The 15872-nt window shown below is 55.7% G+C and overlaps 1 protein-coding gene across 9 annotated transcripts in view; it reads left to right on the plus strand.

The window, feature by feature from the left end:
- The window catches only part of RREB1 (ras responsive element binding protein 1), a 163772-nt gene that overhangs the window by 143866 nt on the left and 4034 nt on the right, over positions 1-15872 (plus strand). For 8 of the 9 annotated variants that reach the window (XM_064476165.1, XM_064476167.1, XM_064476168.1 and 5 more), the window contains 3 exons: positions 260-3158; positions 9516-9680; positions 14508-15290. In XM_064476165.1, coding sequence (XP_064332235.1) covers positions 260-3158; positions 9516-9680; positions 14508-15290 — 3847 coding nt within the window. The remainder of the gene's footprint in view (positions 1-259; positions 3159-9515; positions 9681-14507; positions 15291-15872) is intronic. The other variant, XM_031435240.2, reaches the window with a different exon arrangement.

A 15872-nucleotide genomic window follows, 5' to 3' on the forward strand; every position in this document is an offset into this window, starting at 1 on the left:
TACTTTGGGGCACCTCAGTGCTTCTCTGCTCAGATTCCCTGAGGCCCGGTGTCGTGCCTCAAGCTGATAGGACTCGAAAGATGCTTTGTTGCTTTCCTTACTCGGTCCCGGAGGTAGCGAGCAGGGGAAGGGAAGGTCGACGCCCTCCCTGCTGTAGAGAAGGTCCAGGTCCCAGGGCAGCTGTACTTCTGCATCTCAGCTCGTGATCATTTCTAAATGCTGCTCTCTGTTCCCTTGCTTTCGCCCGGCTTCCATGCAGGCCTGGTGTGAGACGAACCTGCGCAGGTGCATCAGCGAGCAGCACCGTTATGTCTGCGACACGTGTGACAAGGCCTTCCCCATGCTCTCCTCGCTCGCCCTGCACAAGCAGACCCACGGCGCTGCCGACCAGGGACGGGAGCGGCTGCAAGCCAGGGCCCCGCCCGGCGACGCCCTGGACCAGAAGGTCTTCCTGGCCTTGCTGGGCCTGCAGCACACCGCCGACGCCAGGCCAGCCCCGGCCGAGGAGCCGCTGCCGGATGACAACCAAGCAATACAGCTCCAGACACTCAAGTGTCAGCTACCTCAGGACCCCGGCTGCGCCAGCTTGCTGAGTCTGTCTCCTTTCGAAGCTGCTTCCCTGGGCGGTTCTCTCACCGTCCTCCCGGCCACCAAGGAGAGCATGAAGCATCTGTCCCTGCAGCCCTTCCAGAAGGGCTTCCTCATCCAGCCTGACAGCAGTATTGTGGTCAAGCCCATCTCCGGAGAGTCGGCCATCGAGCTGGCAGACATCCAGCAGATCCTGAAGATGGCGGCCTCCGCCCCTCCTCAGATCAGTCTTCCGCCTCTGTCCAAGGCCCCCGCTGCCCCTCTGCAGGCCATCTTCAAACACATGCCCCCCCTGAAGCCAAAGCCCCTGGTCACCCCGCGTACGGTGGTGGCCACCTCCACACCCCCGCCCCTGGTCAACGCGCAGCAGGCCTCCCCGGGCTGCATCAGCCCCAGCCTGCCACCGCCGCCGCTGAAGCTGCTCAAGGGCTCAGTGGAGGCGGCCTCCAACGCCCACCTGCTGCAGTCCAAGTCGGGGGCCGCGCCGAACGCGGCTGCCCCACTCTTCCTGCAGCAGCCGCGCGCCGAGCTGCCAGGCCAGGCCGAGATGAAGACGCAGCTGGAGCAGGACAGCATCATCGAGGCCCTGCTACCCCTGAGCATGGAGGCCAAGGTCAAACAGGAGATCACGGAGGGGGACCTCAAGGCCATCATGACGGGGCCCGGCGGCAAGAAGACGCCCGCCATGCGCAAGGTGCTCTACCCCTGCCGCTTCTGCAACCAGGTGTTCGCCTTCTCGGGGGTGCTGCGCGCACACGTGCGCTCCCACCTGGGCATCTCGCCCTACCAGTGCAACATCTGTGACTACATCGCCGCCGACAAGGCCGCGCTCATCCGCCACCTGCGCACGCACAGCGGCGAGCGACCCTACATCTGCAAGATCTGCCACTACCCCTTCACGGTCAAGGCCAACTGCGAGCGGCACCTGCGCAAGAAGCACCTCAAGGCCACGCGCAAGGACATCGAGAAGAACATAGAGTACGTGACCAGCAGCGCGGCCGAGATGGTGGACGCCTTCTGCTCCCCCGACACGGTGTGCCGGCTCTGCGGCGAGGACCTGAAGCACTACCGCGCGCTGCGCATCCACATGCGCGCGCACTGCGGCCGCGGCCTGGGCGGCTGCCCCAAGGCCCGCAAGCCCTTCGAGTGCAAGGAGTGCAACGCCGCCTTCTCGGCGAAGCGGAACTGCATCCACCATGTCCTCAAGCAGCACCTGCACGTGCCCGAGCGCGACATCGAGAGCTACGTCCTGGCGGCCGATGGCCTGGGCCCCGCCGACGGGTCTGCCGAGGCCCCGGGGAGGGCGGAGGAGGGCGGCGACGCCTTGGGCGAGCGCAAACCCCTGGCCACTTTCCTGGAGCCCCAAAATGGCTTTCTTCACGGAGGCCCCACCCAGCCTCTGCCCCACCACGTCGCGGTCAAGGTGGAACCCGCCAGCAACTTCACAGTGGACTTCAATGAGCCCCTGGACTTTTCCCAGAAGGGCCTGGCCCTGGTCCAGGTGAAGCAGGAGAACGTGGCCTCCTTCCTGAGCCCCTCGGCCTCGGCTCCTTACGACTGCTCCCTGGAGCCCATCGACCTGTCCATCCCCAAGAACTTCAGGAGGGGAGACCAGGATGCGGCCGCCCCTGGATTAGCCAAGAAGCCTGAGCAGGAACCGGGGAGCAGCGAGCAGACCTCTCCCTGCCCACCAGCCTGCCCCACCCAGCCGGTGACCGTGGGGCCCAGCGGAGTCCTGGAAAAGTCTGAGGCCCCTGCAGCAGCCTCAGCAGCCAGCACTCTGGAAGCCCCGGCTCCATCCCTGCAGGGCTCCGTTCAGCTGGCCGTTCCCATCTACTCCTCAGCCCTGGTCAACAGCTCTCCAGTCTTGGGCAACTCCACCCTCATCAGCAGCCCAGCCTTGCTGCGGCCACTGCGCCCCAAGCCCCCACTGCTCTTGCCAAAGCCCCCCATGACAGAAGAGCTGCCCCCGCTGGCCTCCATCGCCCAGATCATCTCATCCGTGTCCTCAGCCCCCACCTTGCTGAAAACCAAGGTGGCAGACCCAGGGCCTGCGAACACTGGCAGTAACACCACCGCTTCCGACAGCGTAGGGGCCACCATCCCCAAAGCCACCACCGACACCACCAGCCCAAAAGAATCCAGCGACCCACCCCCGGCCGCCAACAGCCCAGAGGCAGCCTCACCCACAGAGCAGGGACCGGCTGGCTTGTCAAAGAAGAGAGGCCGGAAAAGGGGGACGAGGAGCCGGCCACGTGGCAGCGGTGGGGTGGACCTAGACTCCAGTGGGGAGTTCGCCAGCATCGAGAAGATGCTGGCCACCACGGACACCAACAAGTTCAGTCCTTTTCTGCAGAGCGCAGAGGACGGCGCTCAGGATGAGGTGGCTGCGGCCCCCGCAGACCACAACGGGCCCAGTGATGAGGAGCAGGGCAGCCCCCCGGAAGACAAGCTGCTGCGGGCCAAGCGGAACTCCTACGCCAACTGCCTCCAGAAGATCAGCTGCCCCCACTGCCCGCGGGTCTTCCCCTGGGCCAGCTCCCTGCAGAGGCACATGCTCACACACACTGGTAAGAGGGCCCATCGCCCTGGGCTGCGCTTCCTCGCGGGGAGGCCGGGGCTCGCCAGCAGGGGCGAGGAGGCAGCAAGGGGTGGGTGGAAAGTGGGGCCCTCTTCCCACATCCCCATTCCTAGCTTCTCTTCTTCAGATTCAGAAGCAGGGGGCTTGCCTGATGGGGCCAAGAGTTCTCCCCCTGTGCTCTTGTAACCAGAGTGGCCTGTTTCCGTCGCCTGGGCCTCCGAGGGCTGCTGGTGAAGGGAGGTGTTCAACAGGGTGTTTTTAGGTGAAATGGTCTTGGGCCATCAGATCCCTCACCGAGTCTCAAGATTATCTACTTGGTTATGCACAGGAGGCAGCTAGGGAGATGGGGGACTTTGGCAGAAGAATTTGCATCCTCAAAGCAGCTTTTAAAATTCTAAACATTCCATGAAGTTCTTTCCACTGCCATGTATTCATAAAGGGAAATATTGCAAATTTTGCAGCTACCTTTCAGTTCACTAAGGCAATCACATCTTCCCCTGTTTATTGTGAACATCAGTGACAGAATAGTTTTAGAATTTTTTAAAATTTTTGTTTATGCTGAAATTGTCAGCTATTCCAAAGAGACATGCAAATATAAATATTATTCTAAGCTGCAGGCTTAAGTTGCCAAAAAGATATCCCGAAAGTATTTTTCAAATGTTTTTATATGTTAATTTTTTAAGAGAAGTTTAAGATAAGAAATACACTTTAAATAATTTTATACCAAGTACTTAGTAGTCAAATGACCATACAGTTCTCATCTTAATTCTGAATATTCAAACAGGATTTATATCTTTGGAGTAAGGACAAACTGGGCGAGACCTTTAACCTTTTGGAGATTACTGTGCAAATATTAATTGATAGGACCTAAAACCAAACAAAGAATTGTATGGTATAGGATTGCCAGATAAAATGCAGGATACCAACTAAATTTTGAATTTAAAATAAGCAACAAGTAATTTTCAGTATAAATATTTCCCATGCACTATTTGGGATATAGTGAAGACATATTTGTTGTATATCTGAAGTTCAGATTTAACTGGGCCTCCTGTATTTTTTGTTGCTCAATCCAGCAACCCCAGGTAGCTTGGAGACTTAGGATGGTGTGGCCAGGGGGAGATGGTAGCTGGGTGTGAGCCACACTCTCTACCCATATGGAAATGCTTCATTCAGGGTGGACCATCCGTGAAGATTTGAGAAGCCCAAGGAAGGCTGTTTCTACTTTCAAGGTGGAACATTGGGAGGGAGTGGCAGTTGTCCCTGGGAAACGAGGGTGCAGGGGAGACAGGGAGGGTAGGGCCCGCCGCAGGGTCTCTCTGAGGCTGGCCGCCATGTGGACATGGCTTTTCTTCCTGGCATGGTGAGGCTTCGAACCCAGGCATCAAATGGTGGCCGGTCAGGAGGGCCTGTCCACAGAGGATTCATTTAACGGGAGCCAGAATTCCTAGCTTTGTGGAGTATGTGCTGCATTTTCAAGCCATCATTTCCTCACCTTTTTGAGATCATTGAAGCCTGACAAAGTAAAGCAACAATTCTAATGAAGAAAGCAGTTCTCTCTTGCTACCCTTTTTTGGGTGACACCTGTTTGTCGCCTGCAGTCTCTGGAGAAGTGAGTATTCCTCTCACCAGATGGTCTGGATCTGACAATGAGTGTCCTTGTCCTGCCTCGCCCTGCACGCCCCACTCTCACCGCCTCCTCCGGCTAGGAGCCCTTTGCTCAGAGGGTACCATTTATGCCCAGACGTTCCCTTCCCGGCCAGCAGCCGGTAGTTCCTCTCAAGAGCCATGCCTGTGTCTTCGCTGGTGCCTGATAGAAGTTCCCACTGGTGAATCCAGTCACTTCCATGGCCTGGCTTTTGAATGCCAAAGTGTCCTCACTGGTTTAAAACTTGGTGATGTCTGAAGTGAGCCGGGAAGATGGGAGTTTGTTGAGTACGGGTTGGATGGGTATAAGTAGAAGTGTGTTTTGCCACCTCTCCCCCTGCAGTCACTGTTCCCTTAGTGGCCGTGTCTGCTTCTGCCCCGTCCCTGACATCCCGTGTTCCCATCGTGGGGGCTGCAGGCCTCGTCTCTTGAGGGGAGCATTCAGGGTGGGTAGAGAAATCTTTCAGAGTTAGTCTTGGTGACAATCCCATGAGGGTGATGTTATCCGCATTTTGCCATGACGAAATCGAGGCTTAGAGAGGCTTAAGTAATTTGCTTACAGGCATTTGGGCATGAGCAGTCATGCTGGAGTTCAGAGCCAGGGTCAAGTTCCCTGCAGCTGCCCCATGGTCTGGCCCCAGGGGTGTGTCTGCTGGGTGCCTCTTCTGCCTCCCTGTGTCCTAACACGTCCCAATGCAGAGGATTGGGAAGTGCTTTGAGATAAGGTCGAACCCAGATGTGGACCAGCATGCCGTTGACCAGAGACCTCATGACCACGGGGTGGTGTTAGCCACACGCCTGGGCCTGGGTGAAGGCTGGCACCCAGGGGGCTCAGTTAACTTCCTCTGCTGTCCCGATCCCAGCCTCACCTCTGTGAAGCAATAGTATAGAGCACTTGGCCACGTCTGGTGCTGTGTTAGAGGTGAACAGGGCCTGGGAGATGACCCGACCTGCCCCTCCTCCAGCACACTGAGGTCCTCCTTGTAGACGGCTCTGCTGTGGAATCCCCCAGTGCCTGGCCCCCAGCTCCCTCCTTAGTCCTGAAATCGGACACATAAGAGGACAGAAATTAAACGTGAACTCTGGAATGACCCTGAAAAGGACCCATTTTTCCTGTCTTCTCCCCTCGCCCTCCTCCTTCTCTGGTGATGTTAAAATCTAGCTGTGTTCCAGCCAGAAGCTTTGAGCAGTGTACGGTTTTAAATTGCATTGAGGCAAACTGTGGATCTCGAGAGTTAGTTTTCTCCAGCCTCTCGGCGAGTGCATACCATTCTGACATCTACATGTCATCTCGTGGACATGTTTCCAGTGCGCCCTGCCTCCCGAACGGGCAGCGTTAAGTAGCCCAGATGTCAAGTGTCCAGCCAGGGGTTTGCTGTTGCTCAGGCAATGGGCACGTGGCTTCAGCCCTTTGTTTGCCTGGCTCAGGTTCTAGGAATCGTGTCTTATGAGGAAGTGGGCGTCTGCTGGCATATTTCATGTCCTGGCGTGGTCTGCACACACGGCTGAGTTTCCTCTTCCACTCCTCTGCTAGCCCGTGCCGTCCTGTTGATGGGGGACAGTCGTGGTTCCTTCTCAGCCTCAACAGTGCCACCTTTTCAGGAGAAGACAGCTAACTGTTCATTCCTCTTCCCCTCGGGAGCATTCCATGTGTTTTTAGGCCACCGGTGGAGGAGAGAACACCAGGAAACAGTCCATTTCAGCCCCGTCCCCAACTTCCTCCTCGTGAGCTGGAGAGTTCGGGACCCTGTGATGGCTGAGGTGCCCTCCAGCTCTGACATTCCTGGTCCCCTTCCTTGCTCACTTTCTCACGGTTGGTTTTACTGCCCCTTTTTGCCAGCCCGGGGCCCTCCCCACCCACCCCTCTCACCCACTGCTCACAGGCAACAGGCACCGGAGTTGAAATCAGTAAGATGTGCAGACCTGAGCATGGAAAGCACTTCTGACAACAGCTGTGTTGGCTGCTTTTAACTTTCTTAAGTGGCAGCTCTGAACGCATTTCACCTGGCCGGCTCCGTGCACCTCTGCCGGGTGCAGAAAGGCAGGCAATATGGAAAGAAGGAAGCCTGGACCGCAAGGCTGGTGGGGGCGGCGGGGACGATGGAGGGAGGCCTGAGGGGGTGCAGTGTGAGCCATCAGACTTAGTTTCATTGTTCGCCCTTCACTCCCTCCTGCCCTGGTGCCTGCCAGACAGCTCTCTTTGTTTCTCGACTGTTTGGTGAGACTGAAATGACTGGCTGACGTGGGGGGGTGGGGGGTACCATAGGTCTTAGGTGCAAAGGTAACTCCTTGTGGTTACAGGTACATTTAGAAACACCCTTGCTAAAGCAGTCTTTTGTGGCTGTTACCAAATAAACAAAATCACTGGATACTTTCCACATAGATTACCAGTCAGCAAGGTTGTTTTGTAACCTGTATGATTATAAAATACTAAAAGGGCTCTTGTTTCCCTCGGTCCATGCAGCCTGGAGAGCACACTGCTGCTTAGACTGTGTGACTTACGCAGGGAAGTGGGAACTTTTAAAGACTCCTGTTAGTTGTCACTTCCGGAATCTTCCTAATTGGATGCAGTACTTTCAGGTCATTGAATTGTTTTCTAAATTTAACCTTAACAAGAATCTTCATCATCATGGGACATCAGCCTGGCTATTCAAACCAGCTGTAAAAGTGAAGCATTTACCAGTGTGAAAATGACGGAGTAAATCATGTAATAGGAAGAAGCAAGAAGCCACTTGCTTTGTTTGAGATCAGGAACCGGATCACAGTTCGCCGTCACAGCTTCGGACTTGTTTTCCTCTCAGCCCGGTTCTCTTGCTTTCAAACTGGCCTGACTCAGAGAAGCCGTGACGCTGCCTCTGCAGATAAAATGTTGAAGGAAAAGTATTTTCTTCTTCCTTCAAACAGAGCCTGAATAATTATTAAATATTGTGTTCAACTTGTAGCGAAGTGGGGAAATGGGGAAATTTGAAGGATACACAAAAAAGATTAAAATACTTTACAACTAGTCTTCATGCAAAAAGCGCATTTAAAAAAAAATGGGCATTTTTATAAATTTAGCAGAAAACACCTAGGAGCTTTGTGAAGCAGTCGGTGGGTTTTCCACTTCATCCTCTGGGTCCCAGGTGGGTAGAGCGCCTTCAAAGTGCATGTGCCGCATTTCCCAGTGTCTGACTCGACCCTTCCCAGGCTCTGACTCCGTGGTCTTTGATGGTTCTAGGCATCTGTGGTCTTAAAAAGCACCATGAGTGATTTGGAACCATTGCCCAGAGCGAGTGGCTGTCCCCTTTCTTGGATTACTGCTGATGCTCAAACTTGGCGGTGTGGGGGTTTGGGCGGGGCCGGGCCGCACGCGGCGTGCTCCGTGTGAACAGCGCCCCCAAGTGGTGCGGCCCTTCCTCTCCTGCGAGCTCTGGGTGCCTGGGCTTGTGCGCCTGCGCTGGTCCTGAGGTCCGTTGATGCTCACCTGAATGCACACGGAAGGCTGAAGGCCCCCTAGTTGGTGTTTGGAGGCAGCTGTGCTGGTTGACTTTCCCCATTTCCTGACGTGTGTTTGACTGTAGCAACCCTGGGGTTACAAGACAGAAGTGCTGGCTGCAGCTGAGTCCTGTTTGTTGGCACACAAAACCTTTTCCCTGTAAAATCAGAAACTGGGACTTAGGATGTGGCACTTGGGGGAAAACAGAAGAATCCAGTGATGCAGTAAATGATACCCCCCCCCAACCAAAGCCCACATACTCTCTTCCCTGGTCCCCTCCTGCTTTCCTTCTGTCCGGCCTCACTTTCTGCCCTTGCTTTGCCCTCTTGTCCATCCATGCAGACCCGGGACCAGGTGCAGCCTGCAAAAGGAACCCGAATGGAAGGAGAGGAGAGGCCAGCAGCCAAAGCAGATAACTGCAGGCGAGGGACGGGCAGGCTGCCCGTTTGTGGGGTCGGTGGGATTGGAGGCTGCTCGGTGCTAGCTTCCCACATGGGTTGCTGAGTGGAGTTCATGGTCTGTGATAGGTGACTCAGGGACTTGGTCACCTGTCAGCCACCAGCCAGAGCGTAGAGCACTGGGTCAGAGAACCTTTGTGCACGGAGCAGACCTTCCCGATCTTGACGGCTAGGACCACAGTGACCTTGCACAGAAATCAGGCTGGAGGCATCCTGGGAAGTCAGAATTCAGTGCTTCTGGTCCAAGGTGGGAGAGCTAGACCCACCAAGGACAGGAAGGGGGCTGGCCCCTGACACTTCCAGGGGCTTCGAGGTTTCCCTGGGGGCCCAGGCACCACCCTTCATCCCGTTGGCCTCCCCACATCCATGGTCCTGGCCAGGCTGGAAGTGGCCGCAGCGTCTCCTCTCTGTGGTAGGGCAGGTGTTTTCCTGCCGGGCTCTGAAGTCCCTTCACTCACTGTTGTGTGAGGTTTTTAATTGTAATGCTGTTATTTTACTTTAAACTTATGTATCTTGGTTTCACTGTTAACTTTAAGTACTTTGAAGACAAAGCCTTCATCCCACTCAGGATAAAGGAAGGTGACTATTTGAGTTGTTGATGTTCTCAGTATGTTTTTTTAAATGTGTTTTGTTCACTTTCTTAAAAGAAAAGGGTGGAGGAGGGGGAAACAAATGCCAGTAATCCCTGGAGAACGAATTGAAAGGGACTTTTTCTTCTTAACGTTGCAGTAGAAAGCCAGATAAATATGTATTTTTCTTCCTGCTTCAGGTCAGAAACCCTTCCCTTGTCAAAAGTGCGGTGCCTTCTTTTCCACCAAATCTAACTGTGAACGCCACCAGTTGCGCAAACACGGAGTTCCCGCCTGTTCCCTGAGAAGAAACGGGCTTATCCCCCAGTCAAAAGAGAGTGATGTTGGAGCCCAGGATAGCACAGGTAGTGCTTCCAGGTGACGGAGAGGAGGGCCTCCCCTTCTCCGCAGGACCCGAGCCCGTCCCAGCAGGGCGCCTGCAGCAGGTCTGGCGTGGGGGCCTCGGCCGCCCCGGCCGCTTCTCCCAGCTGCTAGGGAAGACGTGCCCCCCAGCTGACGCCGGCGGTGCCGCTGGCCCCCTGGAGGCGGGCTGTGTGGGTAGGAACACGTGTAACAGGGATGTGGAACCTCTCGGGGTTGTTTCCTGAAACCCCAGCCTCCGCCACATCCTACAGAGCAGGGATGGGCTCGCTCAGACGTCAGGGTTTTGCAGGAACTAGTGATGCCCAGGCCTCCACAGGGAGGGGCAGGCGGGGTGGGGTGTTTTTCTTTTCAATAACTCTCTTCCCAGTAAAAAAAGAAAAAAACTTTGTCTTGTTTGAAAAAGCACTCTGCATGTCCTTTCTTTAATCACATCTCTGCTTGACCTGAATCCGGGCATTATTCTCCTGTGCTGCCACGTGCTTCCTTCCTCCAGCCCGTACAGAGCAATTAACGGCTGCCCCGTGCGTCTCCTGCCACCTTTCTTCCCCTCACAGCTTCTCTATTTACTCATGTCCCTCTTCATACATTCCGTCATCTCCAGCTGCTGGGGTTTTGGGCCCTCCCCACTCCCAAAACAAAGAAACAAACAGACAGGCTGCTGCGGGTTACACAGACACATGGCTGGTTGGCCACTGCAGAATAACTGTTGCAGGAATGGGTTCAGTTCGACACATCTTGAAAGCTTGACAATTCCCTGTTGCTTGAAACTGAGGAGATTGCCCCCCACCCCACCCCAAGAGTGTTTTTCTAGGGCTGTAATTGTGGCCTGTGTTCTTTCCTCAGCCTTGGGTGGGGTGGGGTGCTGTGTTGTCTGGGGGCCCCCTCTCCTGCACTGGGAGTCAGTGTGGACTCGAGGGTCGGGCTTTAACTCCCAGCCCCCTTGTCCTTATCTCAGTCCCGGGGGAAGAGGGTGCAGTGAATGCATAGCATTTCCAGGGAGAGGACTTGGTCCGGTGCCCTCTGCTCCTTACCCCCACCCCCCACTGAGCCTGCTGTCCCCAGCCCTTGAACTGCCAGGCCCTGGGTTCCCGTCACACCCTCTTGGGGTATAAAAGCATAGGCCAGTTTGCCACCTCCCGCCTGCAGCTTCCATGTCCACGTAACTCGCCAGGATCTTTGAGTAGAGAAAGGTCCAGGTGCCCACGGAGTCGTCTTGCCATGACTTGTCGCTGGGTGACCTGCGACTGAACCCTGGGAAGCCAGCCACCAGGCCAGCAGAGCACACCTTTGCTGCAGATGACCCCTCAGTGTCTGAGCCAGCGGCACGTCACTGTCTTCCCGGCCCATTTTCTCATGGCCCAGCTTAAGAAAGCAGCTGTGATTCCACCCACCGTGGTGCCGAAGGAGGGGAAGCAGCTGAGGATTGAGGGAGTCAGGGGAAGGGGGGTGGCCCTTGATTTCCCATGCTCGCAGACAAGCCTTAAAGTGAGACCACCCCGTGGCAGGTGCTCACTTGGGGTCCAGCACCTCGATGGTCCAGAGGAGTGAGCATGCCCCGCCCCCGGGCTCCTGCTCACGGCGGAGGGCAGCCAGAGAAGCCCTTGGACACGAAGCTCAAGGGGACTCACGTCTTAGCTTCGAGGCGGCACCACGTCTTCATGGTGGGTGGGTTTGTTTTTTAAATTGTAGTTAGGAGTTTTGTTTTTCCGAGTCCCGTCAGCATCCTTCGTGCCCCTACCCTACCCAGAGGCTGTGCAGGTTGGCTTTGAGGGGCAAAGCCTCTGGAAGAGACAGATCAGTGAGAGCTGAAACTTGAAACCAGCAAAGAGAAAATACAGGTTTGGTTTAATTGTGGTCACCATGCATGGTAAGAAAGACTGAGATGCAAGCCGGGAAGGAGGAGGGGCAGGGAGGCGGAGTTCAGTGATTTCAAGGAGAGGTTTTAAAGCCAGGTGAGCGTGATGGAGGGAGGGAAGGTCTCTCTCTGGCTCCCTCCCATGAAGTTAAAAGTGAGGTTTGGAGGAGGACCATAAAGACACAAAGGCAGGAAATGACCGAGGCGGCTCTTGAGGTCTTTCTAGGTTGCATTTTCTTAAAAATCCCTGAATGTGTTTTGTAATGTCAGTCTGACTTTTTCAATCACGTAGGGTCTCACAAAAATGAACCCTAGATTTTTTTTCCCCCAAAGGAATGCTAAAAATGCTCTGATGGGGGCAGTTTTAGCTGATAGGGGCATGTTGATCATTCAAAGTTAAACTGAAACTTTGATTCACTCTCTTGTGGGCAGAGGTGCCCTGGCCCCCTTTGCCCCTGGGGGACACTCCTGGTTCCTCCTCCTGCAGGAGCCTTCATGCTTGTGGGCACCTACATGTGACTTTTCAAACCAGGCTAAACGTGGTCATTTAAAAGCTGTCCCTCAAACTGTCCCCCTGCTGGCGTGGACTCAGCGCAGGAAATGCCGCCCCAGGTGACGTGGAGACGGAGCTGCGTCCTCTGCAGCTGAGCCCCTGCCCAGTCAGACGGGTGCTGAGGCTGACAGCGGCTGACAGCATATTACTCAGCTGAGTAACACAGAGTTGCCAGGAAGCAGCTGAGCTGAAGGGAAGTCCACTTTCCCATAGGAGGTGCTTTGGGTTTCTTATCTTCTAGGACCTTCAGATTCCGTCCACTTCCTCTAGCAATTTTCTTAGATTAGCGTCACAAATGAGGGACTGGCTGATGGGGACAGAAAACCCACACATTTTAAAAGTAGCAGTGCTTACACAAGGCACCGGCTCAGCTGCCTGTGTTTGGAAGGGCGGGTGCTTGAGGAGGGCAGGATCAAGACAGGACTTGGCATTATGAGTTGGACGTTAGTGAGACAAGAGGTGAAGTCTGTTGTTCCCAGAAAGTGCCAAGAACTTGGACTCCTGCTGCCTGCTAAATACGCCCCCCTAGTGGACATTTGGTAAGAGCACACAGACAAGTCCCCTCTGTTCAGAGGCGGTGAGTTGGCTTTTCATTGCCTTTAGGGTGAACTCTCCATTATCCACAGCAAGGAAGGGCCCTGGAGTGAGAATGATCTGATCTTAGTATATTTACTTGGATTTGGTTTCAGAATTCACTATGAATTTTTTTCAAAGTTTGCCATCTTAAATATATTACACTGCAGGTAAAATTTTAAGTAACACATGTTCTTTGGTGAAAAAAACTTAATTATTAAATAAAACAGCCTAGAATATACTGGGACAAGCAGAAAGTAATCAGAGATCAACCCTTTTTTTGTTTTGTTTTCGGGTTTTGGTTTTTGTTTTAATGTAACTACCCACGAGTCAACAAATAAGAATCTGAGCATTCTGAATTTTTTATTGTGGAACTTACACCACAATCCATTCACTAGGTGCTCTCTATTTGAATGATTCAGGAAAACGAGCATCCAGTTTTCTCCTTGGAATATGGCCTAGACGTTGGTGTGTATATCTCAGGAATCATCATCTTTAATTAAGCTTTTGGATAATTGTCAAAAAATCGTATACTGTCAGAAATTTTATATTCACACCACAAACTGTTTCCCTCTGAAACCTTTTACTCAGTGGCCGCCAAAGAGTAGTCAGAATAATGCCAGTGAAGTGTGGTTCAGTAGGATTGCTGTGTAGACAGTCGGAGTTAAGCCAAGAGCCCCAGGCAGTGTGACTGTGGCGGGACTGGTACAGCCCTTTCACCCCCAGCCTGGGGCCGCCTTGACGGCAAGTCATGAACCATGTTTCTCAGAAAGAGCCGTGGACACGGGTCGGCGCGGTGGTGAGGGTCCAGGTTAGACATGTGAACCTGTGGTCAGAGACCTGGCCTACCGAGGGAGGTGCATATCCTGTGTGTGCCGTGAAATAATGAATTTTGTCAGCCTGATGCTGCAGCGATACGTTGGCCACTGCACCTGTGGTTAAATAGTGGGCGCAGCAGAGCCCTTAAAATCGTTAGGACCTTGTTCAACCTGAATGGAGAGGAGATGGTGCTTTGGATAAATACTGTCATCTCTTTGGTGTCGATAACGTCACCACAGTGCCAGCCCTTAAGAAGGCCGTTAAAAACCAGTGGACTGTCCACAGCTGGTTTTGCGGTGGAGAGTGGATAAGCAGGAACAAATTGAGAGATAGGAAATGTTTCTGCTCCCTCCATGGGGTCCTGACAGCAGCCGGGGGCCTGCAGGTGTGCATACAGGTGTGCATGAATCTCCTGTTACCTGAGACTTCTTAACCTGGAAACCAGCGTGTGTACCATACACACAGAATATCTGCTCTGGGCCACTTCCTGTGAGCGGCTCCCCGGAGTTGGGGGGTGGTCCTGTGTATGTTGCATGTGTATTCCACCTCTTTGCACTGGACAATAACTTCTGCGGCTCAGCTTCCTCAACCTCCCTCGTGCTGCGAGTCTCTGGAATGCACCACCTGTCCTCTCTCGCCATCCCTTCTGTCTGGCGGACCTGAGCCGCTCGCCCCTTCCTGGGGGCCCGGAGCATCCCTGTGTGGGGCCGTGGAGGGGCCCGCACGGCTGGCAGGCAGTGGGAAGGCAGGAGTTGCAGGCGCAGCAGCCCTGTGACGCCAGCCCGTGTGTGTATGTAGGCTCCTTTTGCCTTTTTAAAGTCAACCCCAGGTTCATCTTGGCGCTTGAGGGGTGTGAGGGGTGACGAGGACTTGGGGTGAGAGAAGTCCTTGCTGGGATCGGGAGACAGGCCCCGGGGGTGGGTCCCGCCGAGCGCCGCGGCAGAGCCCGCGGAAGGGGCGTGTCTGGCGGCCGAGGTCTCAGCCGCCGCCGTGTGCTTGCCCCCGCAGACAGCCAGTCCGACGTGGAGGCCTCGGGCGCCGGAGGCGAAGTGCTAGACCTCACGTCTCGGGAGAGAGAGCAGCCTACCCCCGAGGGAGCCGCGGAGCCCAGCCAGGCCCCGGAAGAGCTCCCGGCAGAGGAGGTGAAGGGGGCCGCGGCGGACGGGGAGGAGAGGGCGGCCGAGCCGGGCCCGGAGCCCGAGGAGGAGCGCGCGGAGAAGGAGGAGCGGGACGAGGACACGGACGGCCCCGAGGAGGACGCGGTCAGCAACAAGAGCCTGGACCTCAACCTGGCCAGCAAGCTGATGGGCTTCAAGCTGGCCGAGGGCGAGGCCGGGGGCGGCGCAGGCCCGGCCCCGCACGACCTGAAGCACTCCTGCCACGTCTGCGGCAAGAGCTTCAAGTTCCTCGGGACCCTCAGCCGCCACCGGAAGGCGCACGGCCGCGGGGAGCCCGGGGACGACAGCGTGCTGCCCCAGGAGGCCGAGGGGCCGCCGCCCCCCACGTGCCCGACCCCCGAGCCCCTAGGGACCCAGGCCCCCACCCAGGGGGAGGCCCCGTCCGAAGCCACAGAGAAGCGGAGCGAGGAGGCGGAGGGCCCCTCGGACGGGGACGGGGAGGGCCCCGCCGAGAAGAAGTCCCCCGAGAAGAGTGACGATGACAAGAAGCCAAAGACAGACTCCCCCAGGAGCGCAGCCAGCAAGGCGGACAAGAGGAAGAAGGTGTGCAGCGTGTGCAGCAAGCGGTTCTGGTCCCTGCAGGACCTGACCCGGCACATGAGGTCGCACACAGGTGAGGCCGCCAGCGGCGGGGTCGCTTCCCCGTGGCGGGGGAGGGAGGGCACGGAGAACTGAACAGCCGGCACCTGCCGCAGGGCCCGGGAAGTAAGTCCTGACAGGTGTCCTCTTAGTGCTTGAAGCCCACCGGCTGGCGCGGTGGGCAGTGGAGTGTTTTCAAACACATTTTAAGCAGCGCATCAGCCCTCTGAGCCTTAGCCTTCCTGTGTCCAGACTGGGGATGGTAGCTGCCCTGTCTCATAGCAGGATCCGTAACAATGTAGGTGCTGGGCATTTGGGGCCTGGGGGCGTGGCCTTGGGAGCAGACTGCGGGGCTCCGGCCCATGGCCCTGTGGGGAGGACACCTGAGTTTTCTCCTCAGCTGATGGGTGTTGGGTTGGCAGAGCAGCAAGGGGCTTGTCCCTCCTCGGCTTTGCAGCAGCCAGGCTGACAAGTGAACCGGATGGTCACCCAGCTGCCCATGGCCACACCCTTGTTCCTCCTGGAACCCACCATCAACAGGATGGAGGCTCCAAACCCCAGAGCAGGGCTGTTGTTCAGTAGAGAGGAGATCTGGACGTACTCGTGACACCAGAAG

This window comes from Camelus dromedarius, chromosome 19 (assembly GCF_036321535.1).
Source record: "Camelus dromedarius isolate mCamDro1 chromosome 19, mCamDro1.pat, whole genome shotgun sequence".
In the NCBI taxonomy this organism is placed as follows: Eukaryota; Metazoa; Chordata; class Mammalia; order Artiodactyla; family Camelidae; genus Camelus; species Camelus dromedarius.